The 14,951-nt window shown below is 39.7% G+C and overlaps 2 protein-coding genes across 4 annotated transcripts in view; both read right to left on the bottom strand.

Annotated features, from left to right (window-relative positions):
* Positions 1-7,484, bottom strand: part of CENPE (centromere protein E) — a 40,697-nt gene extending 33,213 nt beyond the window's left edge. For all 3 annotated transcript variants that reach the window (XM_085057906.1, XM_085057904.1, XM_085057905.1), the window contains exons 1-11: positions 7,279-7,484; positions 6,984-7,075; positions 6,081-6,170; positions 5,883-6,001; positions 4,703-4,822; positions 3,394-3,475; positions 3,135-3,202; positions 2,982-3,053; positions 1,671-1,722; positions 766-853; positions 496-622 (exon numbers count right to left, since the gene is read on the bottom strand). In XM_085057906.1, the coding sequence (XP_084914032.1) occupies positions 496-622; positions 766-853; positions 1,671-1,722; positions 2,982-3,053; positions 3,135-3,202; positions 3,394-3,475; positions 4,703-4,822; positions 5,883-6,001; positions 6,081-6,170; positions 6,984-7,075; positions 7,279-7,334 (966 nt within the window). In that variant the 5' untranslated portion in view covers positions 7,335-7,484. The remainder of the gene's footprint in view (positions 1-495; positions 623-765; positions 854-1,670; positions 1,723-2,981; positions 3,054-3,134; positions 3,203-3,393; positions 3,476-4,702; positions 4,823-5,882; positions 6,002-6,080; positions 6,171-6,983; positions 7,076-7,278) is intronic.
* Positions 7,485-8,007: 523 nt separating this feature from the next.
* Positions 8,008-14,947, bottom strand: LOC146437874 (radial spoke head protein 4 homolog A-like). The gene is made up of 6 exons (XM_085057902.1): positions 14,518-14,947; positions 13,787-14,021; positions 11,450-12,187; positions 10,141-10,288; positions 9,182-9,299; positions 8,008-8,533 (listed from the first exon to the last, which is right to left on the bottom strand). The coding sequence occupies exons 1-6, from the start codon at positions 14,634-14,636 to the stop codon at positions 8,314-8,316; spliced, it is 1,578 nt and encodes a 525-aa protein (XP_084914028.1). The 5' UTR covers positions 14,637-14,947; the 3' UTR covers positions 8,008-8,313.
* Positions 14,948-14,951: the final 4 nt, after the last annotated feature.

Below are 14,951 nucleotides of genomic sequence, written 5' to 3'. Positions count from 1 at the left end.
TTTTTAATGTATTCTAAGCTAAGAAAAGCTAAGTTTTCCTTGCTTGGTATTAATACTTAAAACGTGACGCATAACACTGAAGTAAGAGTATCTCAAGTTCTTTTTTATTTAATAAAAAGCTTGGAAGATCATCAAAAAGTTCTGCCTAAAAAATATAAACAGTTCATTAACAGTTCAATTCCTGTAGTGCCTAACATCTTGTACTAGCAAAGACTTTTCTAACTATGTTTGGAAAAGGCAAATGAGATAAGAGCAGTTATCTCCTGCCTGCAAAGTGAGAGGAGGAGCTTTATTCCAACTTCCAGAAAGCTCCAGGTAGACAAGCTAGCACAAGATGACTGGGAGAAGATGCTGTGTACAAAAAACTATTTCAAGTTTTGAGGTTATAGAAGCCCTTCAGAAGATCCAAGTCATTAAAGATCCAGCAGATTACATTTTCCACCCCTCAAACCTGTCAACAATGACTAGTGCTGGAGAACAGGTGAGAAGCTTTACCTGAAGAGTACTGAGTGTCTCATCAAAAGAAACAGGAGTAATTGTACAAATAATAACTGTTTTAGCATTTCCTCCAAGGGAGTTCTGCAGAATTCGAGTCAGCTTGCTGTCTCTGTAATTTATGAAGCTAAGAAAAAAAAAACCCAAACAGATTTTTGCATAGAAAAAACACAGTAAATACATTTAGAAAATAAGGTTATAAATAAAGGATTTTAATTTCTTGGTTTACCAGTGCCTTATCTTATAACAGGCATACAAACAGTTGCTTACCCAGAAGGGTCATCACAAAGTTTTTTGATAACTTGACCCAGAATGAACAAGCTCCGATTTATATTGCAGCCTTCTTTCAGTCGAACACCTAGGCACCACACATTTTATTATTATTATTATTTTAAATTTAAAACACTATTTAGATACATTTTCAACCTGTCAAGCTTTTGTGCTATGTTATGCTCAGATGGATTGTCCAAGAGTTAAATCTCAAGTACCACAATGCACTGTGACTCATCAGCATGCAGTATTGAATCCTTTATAATAGCCAAAATGCATTGAAATAAAATAGTAATCACAAATAAACATTTGGAACCTTTACATAGCAAGCAGCTGGGGCTGTAAGAACTTTAATTTTGCATCCTGTTCAAATTTTGAAAATGCCCACATTTACGGATATAGTAAACCAGCCTTAAATACAAGTTTTAGGTTAGTCCTTCTTTGTGACAGAATATTACTCGTGTACCCCTCAGATCCCTTTTTTCTGATCAAGCCACTTTTGTGCAGTTTCATGCTGTCACTGTTAACAGAGAAGCTTCCTCTTAACTGAAGAGTGAGCCATCTATTCACTCTTCATCCTTACACACATGCCCCTGAAAAGCTTCTAGTGATTTTGTTATTACAGGTACATCTTCACTGAGTCATCTCCATTCTATTAGTTCAGTGCAGGACTGCTGCTGGGCCTGCAATTCTAGAAAAGGCTTATTACTACTTAATTGTTTGCACTTTACAGCATTTACAGTATTTCCCTAAGCAGATCCTGCCCTACCAAGGGGAAAAGGCCTTATTTATAAACAATAAATAACACAATAGCACATAGATCAAATAATTTCCTTTCTATCATAGTTTCTCGTAAGGGTTAATTAACAGAAGTGGTCACCAGAGGAGCCTCATTTAACACTCACCTTCGGATCCTGTTTGACTAGCTCTTTCACTGCCTGCCAGATCCACCAAATTCTGCAAATTCATTAAATACGACACAGGTTAGTTCTGAGGTAATTTACTTTAAATCCTAATACTTCTAAATCTCTGCTAAGAATTCCATAAAGTAAAGTTAAACTTAAAAAAATAAAGAAAATAAAAAAGCAAGGGGTCTGTCATTACTGGAAGTAATGCATAGCTACTATGCACAACCAGTACTTTCAAGGTACATAAGAACATGGAGTAAATTTGTATGAACTCTATTACACCACCCCAAATAGTGTTTCAAATTTGCAACAACCTCTACCCTCTGTCACAAAAAGTCACAAAAAGAGAAACAGTTTCTCAATACAGAAGTGTTAACTACTAATTCAAACTGCAGGAATCTTTCATGGGAAAGAGCCTAGATGAGATTATCTAGTATCCTGTTCTGAGTTGGCTGTAAGTCTCTCCTTGCCTGTCATGTGGAGACAAGGAAAAGAAAAAAATAACCAGAGGAAAAGCCTCACACTGAATCTTTTGAAAGTCAACAAAGAACATTTTGGCATCCCATAGTGATTTCCCTGAGCAAGTAGCCCTCACTTTAGTTGGCTTTTGTTTCAGAAGTGTAAAGTCCTGTACTAACTCCCCCAAGCAGCAACATGCCAAAAGGGCCAAAACCCCTCATCCACGTTACTTGTGGTTACTCTAAAGTCAGCTGGAACAGGGCAGAGGGGAGTGGTGCTCTGAGAATCAAGAAAAGGCTGTAGAGAAAGCTTCTGAAACCATAACATTTCCCTAGAGATGTCCAGTTGTATTCCCACCAGTTTATGGTATTTCATATACCAATAATCCACCAAAGAGATAAGAGGGGTTGCTTCTGAAAGAAAATGAATCTTTTTGCCACTGCAGATGTAGGCCATGTGTTCTTTTAACAACAACTAAATCTGAGAACAAGACAAGTCTTAAGGTCAAGCATTTTATGAGCTACTTCACTGGGCTTTCAGTGGTCAGAAACAACTGAAGGGGAAGATCTATTTAACAAAATGCAAGAGCACTCTGACATAGTCCCTTAGGCTCCTGGAAGGGCATAACTCTCCAACCCAGCAGGAATAATTTTCATGTAGAACTCCCTTTGGTGAGAAGATATCTACATAATGCCCCAGAAGTCTCCCTCTATACTTAAGCATCTGTCAGAGTTAAAAACACAGAATTCTTGTAAGTCATTACAAAGTACCATTATTCTCTCAAACAAACAGTAAGAGTAAATTCTCTAGTTAAGCTGTACTCCAAGAAGGTATTAAAAAGAAATTTACCAAGTGGGAAACCATGACTGCTCCATCACAGTTTGCATTTGCAGGGTCACTTCGTTCTCTGCTTTCAATGATCTAGAAATGCAATGAAGTGCAATGAAATTTTTGTCACTTTGAAAACAATAAAACCACCCCTAGTAGTGAAACAGGTTTTACCATTCTGAAGATAGTGTGAGATCGGCTGCTGTGTTCATTCATTTTTGTTTCTCCATAATGGCGATTTCCTGTCAAAAAACAGTATGAGAATACTTCTGCTTATAATCTGGTAAACTGGAAATAGACAAAAAGCACGTTTTTAAGATTTTCTGAAAAACTTTGATTTATGAATATAAACGCAAAGGGATACCCCAGGGTTCTAAATATACCTGATTAACCAACACTTTAAGCTATCAGCTGTCATTTTCTAAATACTTACTTTCTCCTTTTCTGATCCATTCCAAAGCTTGTTGTGGGGCAACCACCACTTCTTCAATCAGATCTTCTACATATGTATTCCTCTATAGAATAAACAGTAATAAATTTTACTGAACTCCAAAGCCCACTTCAATACATAAAGTTAACATTACCAGCAATTGTTATGGTATTTATTCAACAGCTGAATGTCTTTTTACTCCAAACACAAAGGATAGGTAAAGTTCAGACCTTGATCAAAATTGTGGCCTAAGGGCACAAGAATCAAACAGCAGAGATTTAGAAAGTTTCCTAAAAACATAACTGCTGAATGAAATATCCTTGACATTTTCTGAGGTAATCCAGGAGTACATTTCTCAGTAAATCTTATAAGGACACAGTCACACTGACGCCTAAAACAGGCTACCTTTTATAAGTTCTGTCTTATCAGCATATTGGTCTGTAATTCTCCAATCATACCTTCAGGCGATGATATTGACTGCCCCAGGCCCTGCTCCCCCCTTTCCACTGTTGTTTACATTTTTTTGGCCCCTAGGGTAATGCATGTGTCCTTGAATCTCTATCCAGAGAGCTTTGTTTTGTGTAACGGTGCTGGGAACAGAGATTTTCAGCATTCTCTAAGAAGCACAGAACTACACCAAGTTACAGATACATGATGAGAAAAAACCCCCCGAAATTATTAAGGCATCAATACAACTGGTAAATTTCTCTTCTTCCTATGTTCCAAAACCATAATTTAAGGCAACCAAAGGAAAAAAACACCCCAAAAACCAAACCAACAGTTTTTATTATTTGCTACAAAACTTAATATAAAGAAACTGAAGATGGCATTAATATGTATTTCTTTTTCTATAATGATCATCCTACTGAATAGTTCTACTCCCATGGTTATTCTATGACAACAGTAAAAGAAAAGTCTATCTACCTGGTAGATGACATAAAGATGATAATAAAGTAATTCTGTTTATCTGTTGGAAACTTGGAGCACATTGAGCTTAACATCATGTTTGTAGAAGTGTCATTAGCTAAACAACTCTTGAATCTTTACTGTCCAAGTTAAATGAAATATACCATCCTGGAAAACTTGAGGATTAAGTCTACTTTTATAAAGACTTATAAAGACAAACTAGCAACAAACCCAAAGTCACTGTTGATATCCTAATACATCAAGTGTCCTTCTTCAAATGCTGAAGATACAATTACACAATTTGTCCCAGAAAAGTTTTCCACTAGATGCTTCTGAAGGTGGCTTTTTTTCCAACTTATTTTACTCCAAGCAGATACAATATTTGCACTACATAACATCCACTTACATTAACATCCTCACGAATTCCCAGGGGCTTCTTTTTCCGACTATCACAAAGCAAATCTGTAATTGTTTCATTGTAGATCTCCATGTAAGAAACCCTTAGCAGGAATTCTCTATCTGGACTCTAATATTGAAAGGAGGGGAAAAAAAAAAAAGAAGAAAAAAGAACAGACTGACTGAAGGACATCTATTAATGCAAGTATTTTTAAATTGGAGATAAAGGTTCAGATATTGCTCCCCAGATTTCTTTCCCCTCATACTCTCTGTACATTAACACCTACCACTATAGAATAATTCTATCCCACCTCTTTCCAGCTGCATTAATGGTATACCACTTCTAAAAGGTTATAAAATTAAGACAGCTGCACTACAGAAGCATGGTAATAGTTCTCCTACTTAAGTGCCCTTTCCACAACCAATCTCCTCCTGCTTAGGTTCTTTCCTCTCTTGAATACCTTGTCTTCTCTCTTTGCTTGCTTGGATTTACTTTGGTGCTGCTGCTGCTGCTTCTTCCCCTACCTCCTCGGTAGAGAACGTTGGGGTGAGGAAAGGCTGCACAATGGACTCAAGGAAAGTTTTCTTGCCTTTAGTTATTTCTATAAACCCTCTAAGGGTACTCTGCACCTCCTTAAAGAAGCAGTGACCATTTCACTTAATTGGTAACAATTACCTGAAACCCTCAAGGCAGAAGCAAGCAATCTGCAAATCATGTTTGGGAAATCACTGTTTTAACTTACACCTTCTCCTTACTTTTATTAATATTGAACAATTAGCAATTCTTTTGTCAGCCTGAAATAAGTAAATATAGTGTGATTCTTCGGACTAAGAGAAAAGTCTTTAATGTTGTTAGTTTTTTAGACTTTTAAAACAACAGAATAAACAGAAAGCTTCCCATTACCTTATCTACCACATTAAAAAGTGAGTACCTAGTTATATTTGTAATCAATGTTTGACAGATTTGCAAGGTTAAGAAGTTTTGTTCTGATTTGATTTCAACTAATAGAGCCCCATTAGCTTTTTGTTTTAAATAATTCATTTTTGCCAAGCTAGCAAAGTAGCTGCAACATATAGTTCTGTATAAATTAATTTCCTTCACAAGCCCCTTGATACTAAAATTAACTTCTATGTAACCTCACAAATATTACTAGTCCTTTCAGTCACTTCAATTTAATAAAATTGCTCACCTCACAAATAATTTTGAACACATGTTGAATTGCCTTAGGGATAATGCCCATGGAATCTTCATTTCCCATCATTGTGTAAGTCTTCCCTGAAGCAGTCTGTCCATAAGCAAAAATTGTGCCTAGAAAGAAGGTTTAAGTTTTACCAGCTATCTCTGAAATACATTACAAAAAGGACTTAAACACAGTTTTAAAACTTACCATTATAGCCTCGCACAGCTGACTGTATAATTGGAACAGCTACACCATCATACAGCTGCTGAGTGCTGTCGCTTGAGTGAAAGACACGATCTTAAAAACAAATTAAAATAAAGCATGTGAATCCACTGTATTGCAAGTCAAAACCAAGCTGTCATTCACTATTGCTGACTGCAAATTCAATAAATAGGCATCATTGTTTGTAGGGTAATTCAAATATAAATATCACTGTAACACAACTAATGCAACCTTTTAAAATTTTGTTTTCAAATAAATATTAAACACAAAATCAAAAAGACACAATGCACAGATGATGGACAAGTAAAAAAAAACCAAAAAACTTAAGAATGATGAACACAGTTAAACAGTCAACCCATTTAATCCTAAAAAGTTATGGCTAGTTTATCTATGAGGATGATGAGCCTGACAAGACAGGCTAATCGTTAAACTCCCAGATTGGTGCATGCTTTTACTGGATCTGTATTTTGGGATAAATATTTCTAGTGGCTACATTCATATCAACAAGTAGAGTCAATCAGTAGGAAAAGACTCAAAGGCAGCCAGTTAGTTATAAGGATCTAACATTCACAGTAGTCACTTTTGGGATTGGGTTCTCTCAGTGAGAGATTTCATATGGGAAAAAATTGTGTTCCGAAGCCACTACAGTGTGAACCAGAACAGAGAAAGCAATGTCCATCATGAAGCTGACCTCAAAAGCACAGCCCAGTGCTGCCTAGCCCAGAAAGCCTGTGTGCCCCAGTGACACTCCTGCAGAATTACGAAGCTGGAAGGGTTGAGGGACATTGCAAGAAGCTCAGGTTATTCACCATAATCGACACGTTCATGAGTACAGTAGCCAAGGTCCCCGTAAGCATCAAAGTGAAGCAATTGCTTTCATATCCTTACCGTAACTAAATATTTTGGTACCATTCACGTCGGAAACAGTATTATTCTCACTTCTCCAGTGCAGGGGCACTTTATTTCCTGAGGCATTTTCTCTAAAAGAAGAGACACACTTTCACCTTTATTGGGCGAGGACTCTGCTCCCAAAACGCGGGGCCCTTACCGCGACCCTTTCCCGGCCACGCCAGCCCCTCGCTGAGGATCCCTCTGTCCGCCTCCCTCCCTCAGGTGCGGGGGCAGCACGGCGACACCCAGGGTGCTGAGGGAGTCTCCCCCTCACGCCAGCCCGGCGGCTCACCTGGCGATGAGCGGCCGCACACGCACGCACACCGTGACGGCGCCCTCGTCCGCCATGCCTGCCCGGGACAGGAGGACCGGAACGGGGACAAGGCACGGGGACAAAGAAGGGGAGGACAAGGACGGGGACAAGGACGGGGACAAGGCACGGGGACGGGAGCGCCGGGAGCAGGGAGCACCCTCCCCAACCGCCGCCGCAGTTTGAACTGCGCCCGACGCCGCTCCCTATTGGCCCGCGAGGGACGGACGCCGTGCGTGGAGCGTACCACTGGGCAGAAGCTGGAGGGGAGGTGTGGGGGGGCGGGAAAGGAAAGCAGAGTCAGGCAGAGATGGCTGAGCAGCCCCTGAGCTCCCCCGCCACATCCTCCCCCCCCCGGTGCCTGGCGGCAGCGCCCAGGTGGGAGGTGCCGGGGAAAGGCGGCATTGCTCGGCCCGGGAAGGAGCGCCGGGGGATGGAGTGTGAGCGCTGTCGCTGCACCGCCCGATTCCCGCTGAACCTGCCCTGCAAACCCACAGCTGCACGGCTTTCCAACACCCCGGCCATGCTGACTGCACCGCTTCAGCCGTTCCAGGGCTGACCCTTGCCATTAATCCAGTCAGAACCTGCTGTGGCGCAGCTTGAGGCTGTTCGCTCTATCACTGCCGTGCACTCAGCCAGTACCTCAACACGCTGAATAGCACGCTTTCACACATAAAAGGGACACTGACAGATGATTAAAAAAAATATATATATGTTAAATGTATGTATGTATTGAAGTGAGGGCTAGAAAAACAGTGTGAACATCTGGTGGGTTGATGGCAGTTCTTAGTTCAAAGCACTATCGTTTTGGGAAACTGACTGTGTGCAGAGTCATCTAAGAAAAAGGCTTCATGCCAGTGCAGGTGGGCCTGGGGGGTGGGGCAGGAGAAGATAGCTGCAAAGAAAAGCCTACCGAAATAAAAAAAGAAAGCATGCTCCAAGTGCATTTCTTTTGAGGTCAGCAAATAAAATGCTGTTCATGTTCAAACGTTTAAACAATCTGTTTTCCTCCACATTTTAATCATCATCCTCATCCTCCTCTTCCTCCTCCTCTTCCTCGTCTAAGGCTTCTTCCTGTGCAGCCTTGAAAGCCATTTCCTCTTCCACAGTGGGGTCTGCTGTCTCGGTGACTTCTGGCCCGCTGGGGTATTCTGCTTGCACTGCTGGGGGCAGTGCAGGTGCATGGCCTTCTGGACTGTATTTGTGACCCCAGCCAAAGTAGATGTTCTCAAATTTCCTGAGAAATAGAAAAACCACACATTCAATCCCTTAACAAATATTAGCAGAGACGCTCTCAGGCATTTTTATTCTGCTGTGCGAAGTCACTGTACTGCAAATATCCTGTAGCAGAAGAATTTTAAAGATGACACCTCTTTTTAATTGCTGTCATGGTTATTAATACATCTTCTATTTAGAATTAGGGTGTGTCACTGCACTGCAATACAACTGCACATGGGCAACAATGTGCCAACCAGTGCCCCTTTAAAAGCATGTGGAAGTAATGACTCTGTAGAGGAAATACACACAGAGGCAATAACCATGTGTAGTGGAAACAAACGAACATTAGAACAACAAAATGTAGCTGGTTTTATAAAACATCCCACAGACACAAGAATATGGGTTTTAAATCAAGGATTGTGCTCAAATACTAACTGGGAGTTTATATCCATTAACTTTATGCCAGCCTTCCCAATGATTATCTGTTTTCAATGTTAAATATGTATTTACTGTTGCTGTGCACATTCAAGTGGCCTTCTCCATCACCCTCTGGAATAATTAGAAATCAGTCAATGAATTAATAACAAAGCAAGTCTTTCTGCATTAGAGAGGCACCTGTGTGTAGCACATACAGTCAGTGTTGTAACCATGTCAGCTAGACTCTCACCTGCCAGATGCAAAGGCATAAGCTCCAGGCCATCGGTTAGACTGCAGGATTGCAATAGAATGTTGTGGGATCAGGTCTGTAGAAGCCTGAGCTGTCCAAGCAGGGATGTTTTTCATTCCTGGAGACAGCCAAACACACACTGTCTATGAATAAATGGACTTAACGAGCCTCCACAAAATATTTTTTAGACTGAGCTACAAGACTTTCACAGAATTCAAGCAAGGTTTATATAAAGTTGCATGACAGAAGAGCCAGAAGACAGAAACAGTAAGTGTAGGCACTGTTTCCAAACAAGTGGTTTGGATGTATGGGTAGGTAGCACAGGAATGCTGCTAGACCCCCCACATACAGAAAAGATCATGCTCCTGAATTCAGTAACACTCATCCCTGGTCCTTTTGCCAAGGACATTTTATCACTTATGGATAAATTATATAGCTATATTTCACCTTGATTAAAGAATGGAGAGTAGGAAAATAATCTAATATTGATGTAATCTAATATTCAGGCTCCCTTATTCCCATGATTTGCCACAGTGACATGCTAAAATATCTAAACTCTTATACAAATAATATATATCACTGCATGTGTGTACATATTAATTATTCTATTTATTTACACATGTACACACACTTTTTTCCTAAAAAGATGAGATAAAAATAGCTGAATGCATTTCATGTAGTGAGCTGTTTTGAACTTGCAATAATGTGACAAGTTTGTTATTTTTTCCATTTAATCTCAACGAGATGGTTACCTAGTACACCTGATTATTTCAGTTTTAATGTCAATACTGTTAACCATTTTGCTTTTGATTGATTTTGTAAAGGAATGTGTTTACCCTACAGAGGCAAACTGTATTGCTCCAAGAAATGTCAGAGTTCTATAACTTCAAATATTTACTGCTAAATGACAACATTCCTAATGGCTCTCTATCCAAAACTTCATATTCCATGAAGAATACCTTCATCTTCAGAGATTACAGTAAGAAGGGGTGGTCCTATTTCTGCCTGTGGCTCTTCCTCCTCCTCTTTGTCTTCATCCTCTTCTTCTTCTTCTTCTTCTTCATTTTCCTGTGATTTTTGAGCAGGATTAATCCAAACACAACGACCCTATAATGGATGTGGAAAAGTAGTAAACACATGTAACAATCATTGAAAGAATGCAAGGTAAAACTAGTTAAAACAATTGGCTCAGACACACACAGTTAAGGGATGGGGAGAAGAAAAATACGTATTCCATAACTGGTATATGGTTAACAGAATGTTGCATCCTCTTGGCAGAACATTCCCCTCATTTCTTCCTCATCCTTGCTTACTATTTGAGAATAATCTTATACCTTTGTCATCAGCTTTTTATCATTTTATATTCTTCAGTCCCTGGCTAGTTTGGTTTATATCCTTGCTAGATTACCAGTTATTGCAAATGTTATGGACTTTACCCTTTCCTTTTAAAATCTGCCTTGTTATTTATCTACCAGTCAGAGGAACATAACAGAACATTCTTAAGATTTCAATGCATACAAATTTTATTTTTTACAACTATTGTTTTGCTGGTAGTAAGTTTAAACCTTATTTCCTCCCATTTGCTGTTATTTTACGCTAGCATTCTTGAATTGGCAGACTGGCCATCAAACCATCCAACAATAAAAATCAAATTAGTACTACCTTTTTCTAGAACTAGTTTGATAGCACATACTTTTAAGCTTTTTCATTTGCATATTTCACAACAAAAATTATAAAACAAAAAATAAACCAGAAGAAAACACTAAATAAGTTCCATTTAGCATACAATCATAAGCTATCTGCTCTTTAGCATCCTACCCAAGAAAAGGGAATTTTAAACATTTTTGTCAAGTAAGGATCTCAAAGCAGAAAACCTAATACAGAAGATTGCAAGAAATGATTGTTATCTATCAGGTCCTAATTCCATACTGTTATTTTAAGATAGGCTTCAATGTCAAATCACTGGAAAAAGTACTAAACCTAGAAGGTTCCTAAATATATATGTGTATATATATATATACACACACATAAAAATATATGGTATATGTAAATATGTGTGAGATATTACATAAAATGCATGTTTTATATGTAAGATATTTACATATTATATACTATATAAAATGTATCTTCTGTATAAAAACCTTTCAGTCCAATACAATTTCTGGTGAATAGTCTGCATGTGCAGGAGTGTCATTCACACTCTGTAACCCTACAAGCCCTGCAGTGGGAATGGTACCCAAGGCCCAGCAGAGCTATGCTGGCACATACCTGCTGTAGAATGCACTTTACATGGTGTGCCCACGTGGCAAGGGAATCCACCATTTCAGCCACAGGAAGAGGCTCAAACTCAGGGTCTTCTTCATATGCATCTCCTTCTTCCTCTTCTTCCTCTTCTTCATCAACTGCAAGCTGGTAAAATCCAGTGGGAGAGACGTGGGTTGCTGCTGAGATGCGAGCTATCTGTGCACGCAGGTAATTGGCCTCGTTTCCAGGAAAAGGAGGAAAGCTCACAATAGGAGCATCCAGCCGACCAGTGAAGAACTTCTTGATTTTCCTGGCACAGACAATCTGGGCTGGAGTCACTGGAGGCAACTTCACCCAGGGTTTGCCTGGCTCATTACAGACAAAGTAGACATATTTATTAGTCCCAGTCCCATTTTCTTCTTTGGGGATCACAGGTGGGGGTTTATAGGTGGACTGTGGTGGTTCATGTTCTTTTTCCTTCTCCCCATCTTCTTCTTCAACCTCACCCATCCCTTTCTCTCCTTCCTCTCCTGTTTCCTCCTCCTCTTGCCCTTCTCCTTCACGTAACTGTACTTCAGCTATAATATAGTTCATTTCCAGGCCCAAAATTTTGCCCCAGAAGCGACAGGTCTGGATTGGCTGAACATTAATTAGACTTTTAAGGGAAAGGAATATGTAATAGGATTCATCTTTGTTCAGGCCAATTCCAGCCTGTTCAAAATAAAAGGCTGTTTCCATCACATTTGGTAGAGTGGGCTGTCCCTAGGAAAGAAGATTCAGAGTTAGAGCTAAAGAATAGTATAATTATCTATTTTAAAAATTCAACGTGATTTCTACTGAACATTATACTTTACTTGCCTGTAGTGCCACTCATTATCTCAAAGTCCTTTGCAGACATTCAATCACTACTTTTTTTACTATAAATTTAAGTAATAACTAAGTCTTATAATACTATACTTTAATAACTAAGTATTTTAGGGGTAAAGAAGAAAACACAATGAACTGCAGCTCTTAGAATACAGGATTTCCAAATTCAAACTCCTAATTACTGCAAAATAAGGAAATTCAGGGCTCTTACACAAGACCTACAAAGGATTCAGTGCTAGGGCATGTCAGCTAAGAGGCCTCAATGCCTGCAATCAGTGACACTGTGTTGCCTTGTGTGGTAGATAATACAGATTTTATATATTTAGGCACCAGATCAGCAGCATTTCTCTGGGGTGAATGTTGTTTGGCATACAGCTCCCTGCAGCTTTTAAAATATTGCCCCCTGCTCTTACTGGCTTCAGTGGAAGCAGAACTAGGCCAACAATTAAGTATTTCCATTTGCTTTATCACCTGTCTCTCATTTAATGGGGTGTAGATGATAATATAATACAGTTATTAGAAGTTGGACGTGACAGAGTACAGAGTTTGGAAGAATTAGTGCTAGTTTCATACAGAATTTATTTGGATCTGACAGGTTTCTTATATCAAAGCAAGACTGACAGGAGTTTGAAAAATTTGCAATTCCTTTCTGAAATACCCTACCTTTGTTTCCATTTTCACCATCCTACACAGTTACTGTAAGACACATAATAGGCTATGGAAAGATGAAGGACTATCTCTTCTGTTGTTGGTATTTGTACTCTGCAATGATATTTCATTTGAATATATACTGGCAACTTCATAGGAAAATCAACATCTTGTTGATTGATTTCCCTTGGTTATTATAATTCTCATTTATATTCTTAAAATTCTTATTACAAAAATTGCAACTTTTCCTTGGGTACAAATGCTTCTGCATATAAGTAACTGAATAATGAAAAATCCTGTTTTAAGTAGTGGCTTTTCAATTGTTTAGTTCATTAAAACAGTTGGAGAAGAACAGACTGGAATCACAGCTGGAGCTTGAAGGATCACAAAATTCTGCATTCTGTATTTTACAGTAGCAGCTGTGCACAATATTGTCTAACTAGTATCAAGAATTATGGTGACTTTAAGTAAAGGAATATCCCTTTTATATAAAGAAAGGAAACTTGGACACAATATTCTGTGCTGAACTGGCACATAGGAGATGTTATAAGCCTTACTTTCTGTTCATCATCTCTAGAATATCCCTGACTTCAAAGGCTCAGGATATTAGATTTGCTACAGGAAAAAATCTCAGGTAAGTAACCAGATGGGTTTTTTTCTTCAGAACTAGACATGGAAGCAGCTCAGCTGTGAAGAGGGTACATGGTACTGTGACTGCAATTATTTATATGATCATGAGAGGCAGCACCACAGAACTTCCTCCCTTTCTCCTTTCCCTTCCTACCATCAGCCCACCCCTTCCCTGGCATATATGGTGTCTGTTTCACTCCAATAATAACAACTCACTATCTCTTCTTCTACATCTCCATGTTCTTCTTCTACATTTTCCTTGACAAACAAAGCTTTACACTTTTCTGCAGCTTCAAATGTTGGAAGAATCAGATGTTCATCTCGAAGGGTGTCCATTTTTTTCCGAAACTGAGCCCACTTCACATCCTTGCTGATATTCTCAAATATGTCTACTGTATTTTCAGGCTGTTCATCCAGGACCTTTGTTAGTATCTTAGCAAGATGATCATATCTGTCATATAAATGTAAATATTGTTGGCTTATTATACTAAAGTCTTAGAATATTTTAGTAACAAAAGTAAAGGCTAATCGTCTGGAGCTTTGGAGAAATCCTATTGGAATATTTAGAAGAACTGAAACAAAACTATTGGAATAGTTAGAAGAAAGGTGATCATGGAGCGTTTAAGAGAAATTAGACTTAAAACTAGTCTGATTTTACTTAGGAGCAGTCACATCTTCCATTTCTAGTATATACTCCATTTATCTACGAGCTGAAGCTGAATTTAAACTTACTCTTAATCAAATCAATTTCTTTTTGAACTCTAAAATTCCATTAGGAATTCTGGTTCTGAAAGATGCTGAACACCTGCAAGTATCAATAGCGATGACATATTGCATGTATAACATTATCCCATTCTATACATACCTCCTTTTGTCCTTTTACTAACTACCCTTCTCTCCACTCATACTCCCTACCCGTTTTGATTGCGATCCTTTTTCAGACTTACAAGTTCAGGCCAGATTTTGTGCTGGTCTTCAGCAAATAGGCTTTTGCATTCTGGACTGCCAGCATCCGGGCTGTGGGATCGGATAGCTGCTCCTGTGCAGGGTCGGGTGACTGCTCCATGCCGTGCCTTGCCCTGTGCCGGCTGCGATCCTTGTCCCGGCGCGTCTCTCTCCGGCTGATGGTCACTTGCAGCAGTGCCCCTGCTCAGGGTGGCCGAGGTGCCGAAGCGGGCTCCGGGACTGACACGGTGCCTGTCCCGCTCTGGCCGACACTGCTCCTCTGGCCCTGTGCTTGCTGGGGGTCCTGGTGCGGCTGGGAGATGCTTCTCCTCAGCGCTGGTGGCTGCTCAGCCCCTCGCCTTTCCTCCTGCTATCCCCGGGGAGCCGCTCCGGGGTCCCACGGCTGAGGCTGACGACGCTCTCAGCAGCCCTCGGC

The sequence above is a fragment of the Lichenostomus cassidix genome, chromosome 4, assembly GCF_008360975.1.
Source record: "Lichenostomus cassidix isolate B80296 chromosome 4, HeHo_3.0, whole genome shotgun sequence".
Lineage (NCBI taxonomy): Eukaryota > Metazoa > Chordata > Aves > Passeriformes > Meliphagidae > Lichenostomus > Lichenostomus cassidix.
This window is presented reverse-complemented; position numbering and strand designations above follow the sequence as displayed.

Bases quoted from the DNA above. Each gene is read 5' to 3' on its own strand.
- LOC146437874 (XM_085057902.1), bottom strand. From the start codon at position 14,636: ATGGAGCAGTCACCCGACCCTGCACAGGAGCAGCTATCCGATCCCACA. The intron at 10,289-11,449 runs GTATGTGCCAGC...CATCCATTATAG, and splicing joins TAAAGTGCATTCTACAGCAG to GGTCGTTGTGTTTGGATTAA. The intron at 9,300-10,140 runs GTATTCTTCATG...GGCTGTCTCCAG, and splicing joins TGTAATCTCTGAAGATGAAG to GAATGAAAAACATCCCTGCT.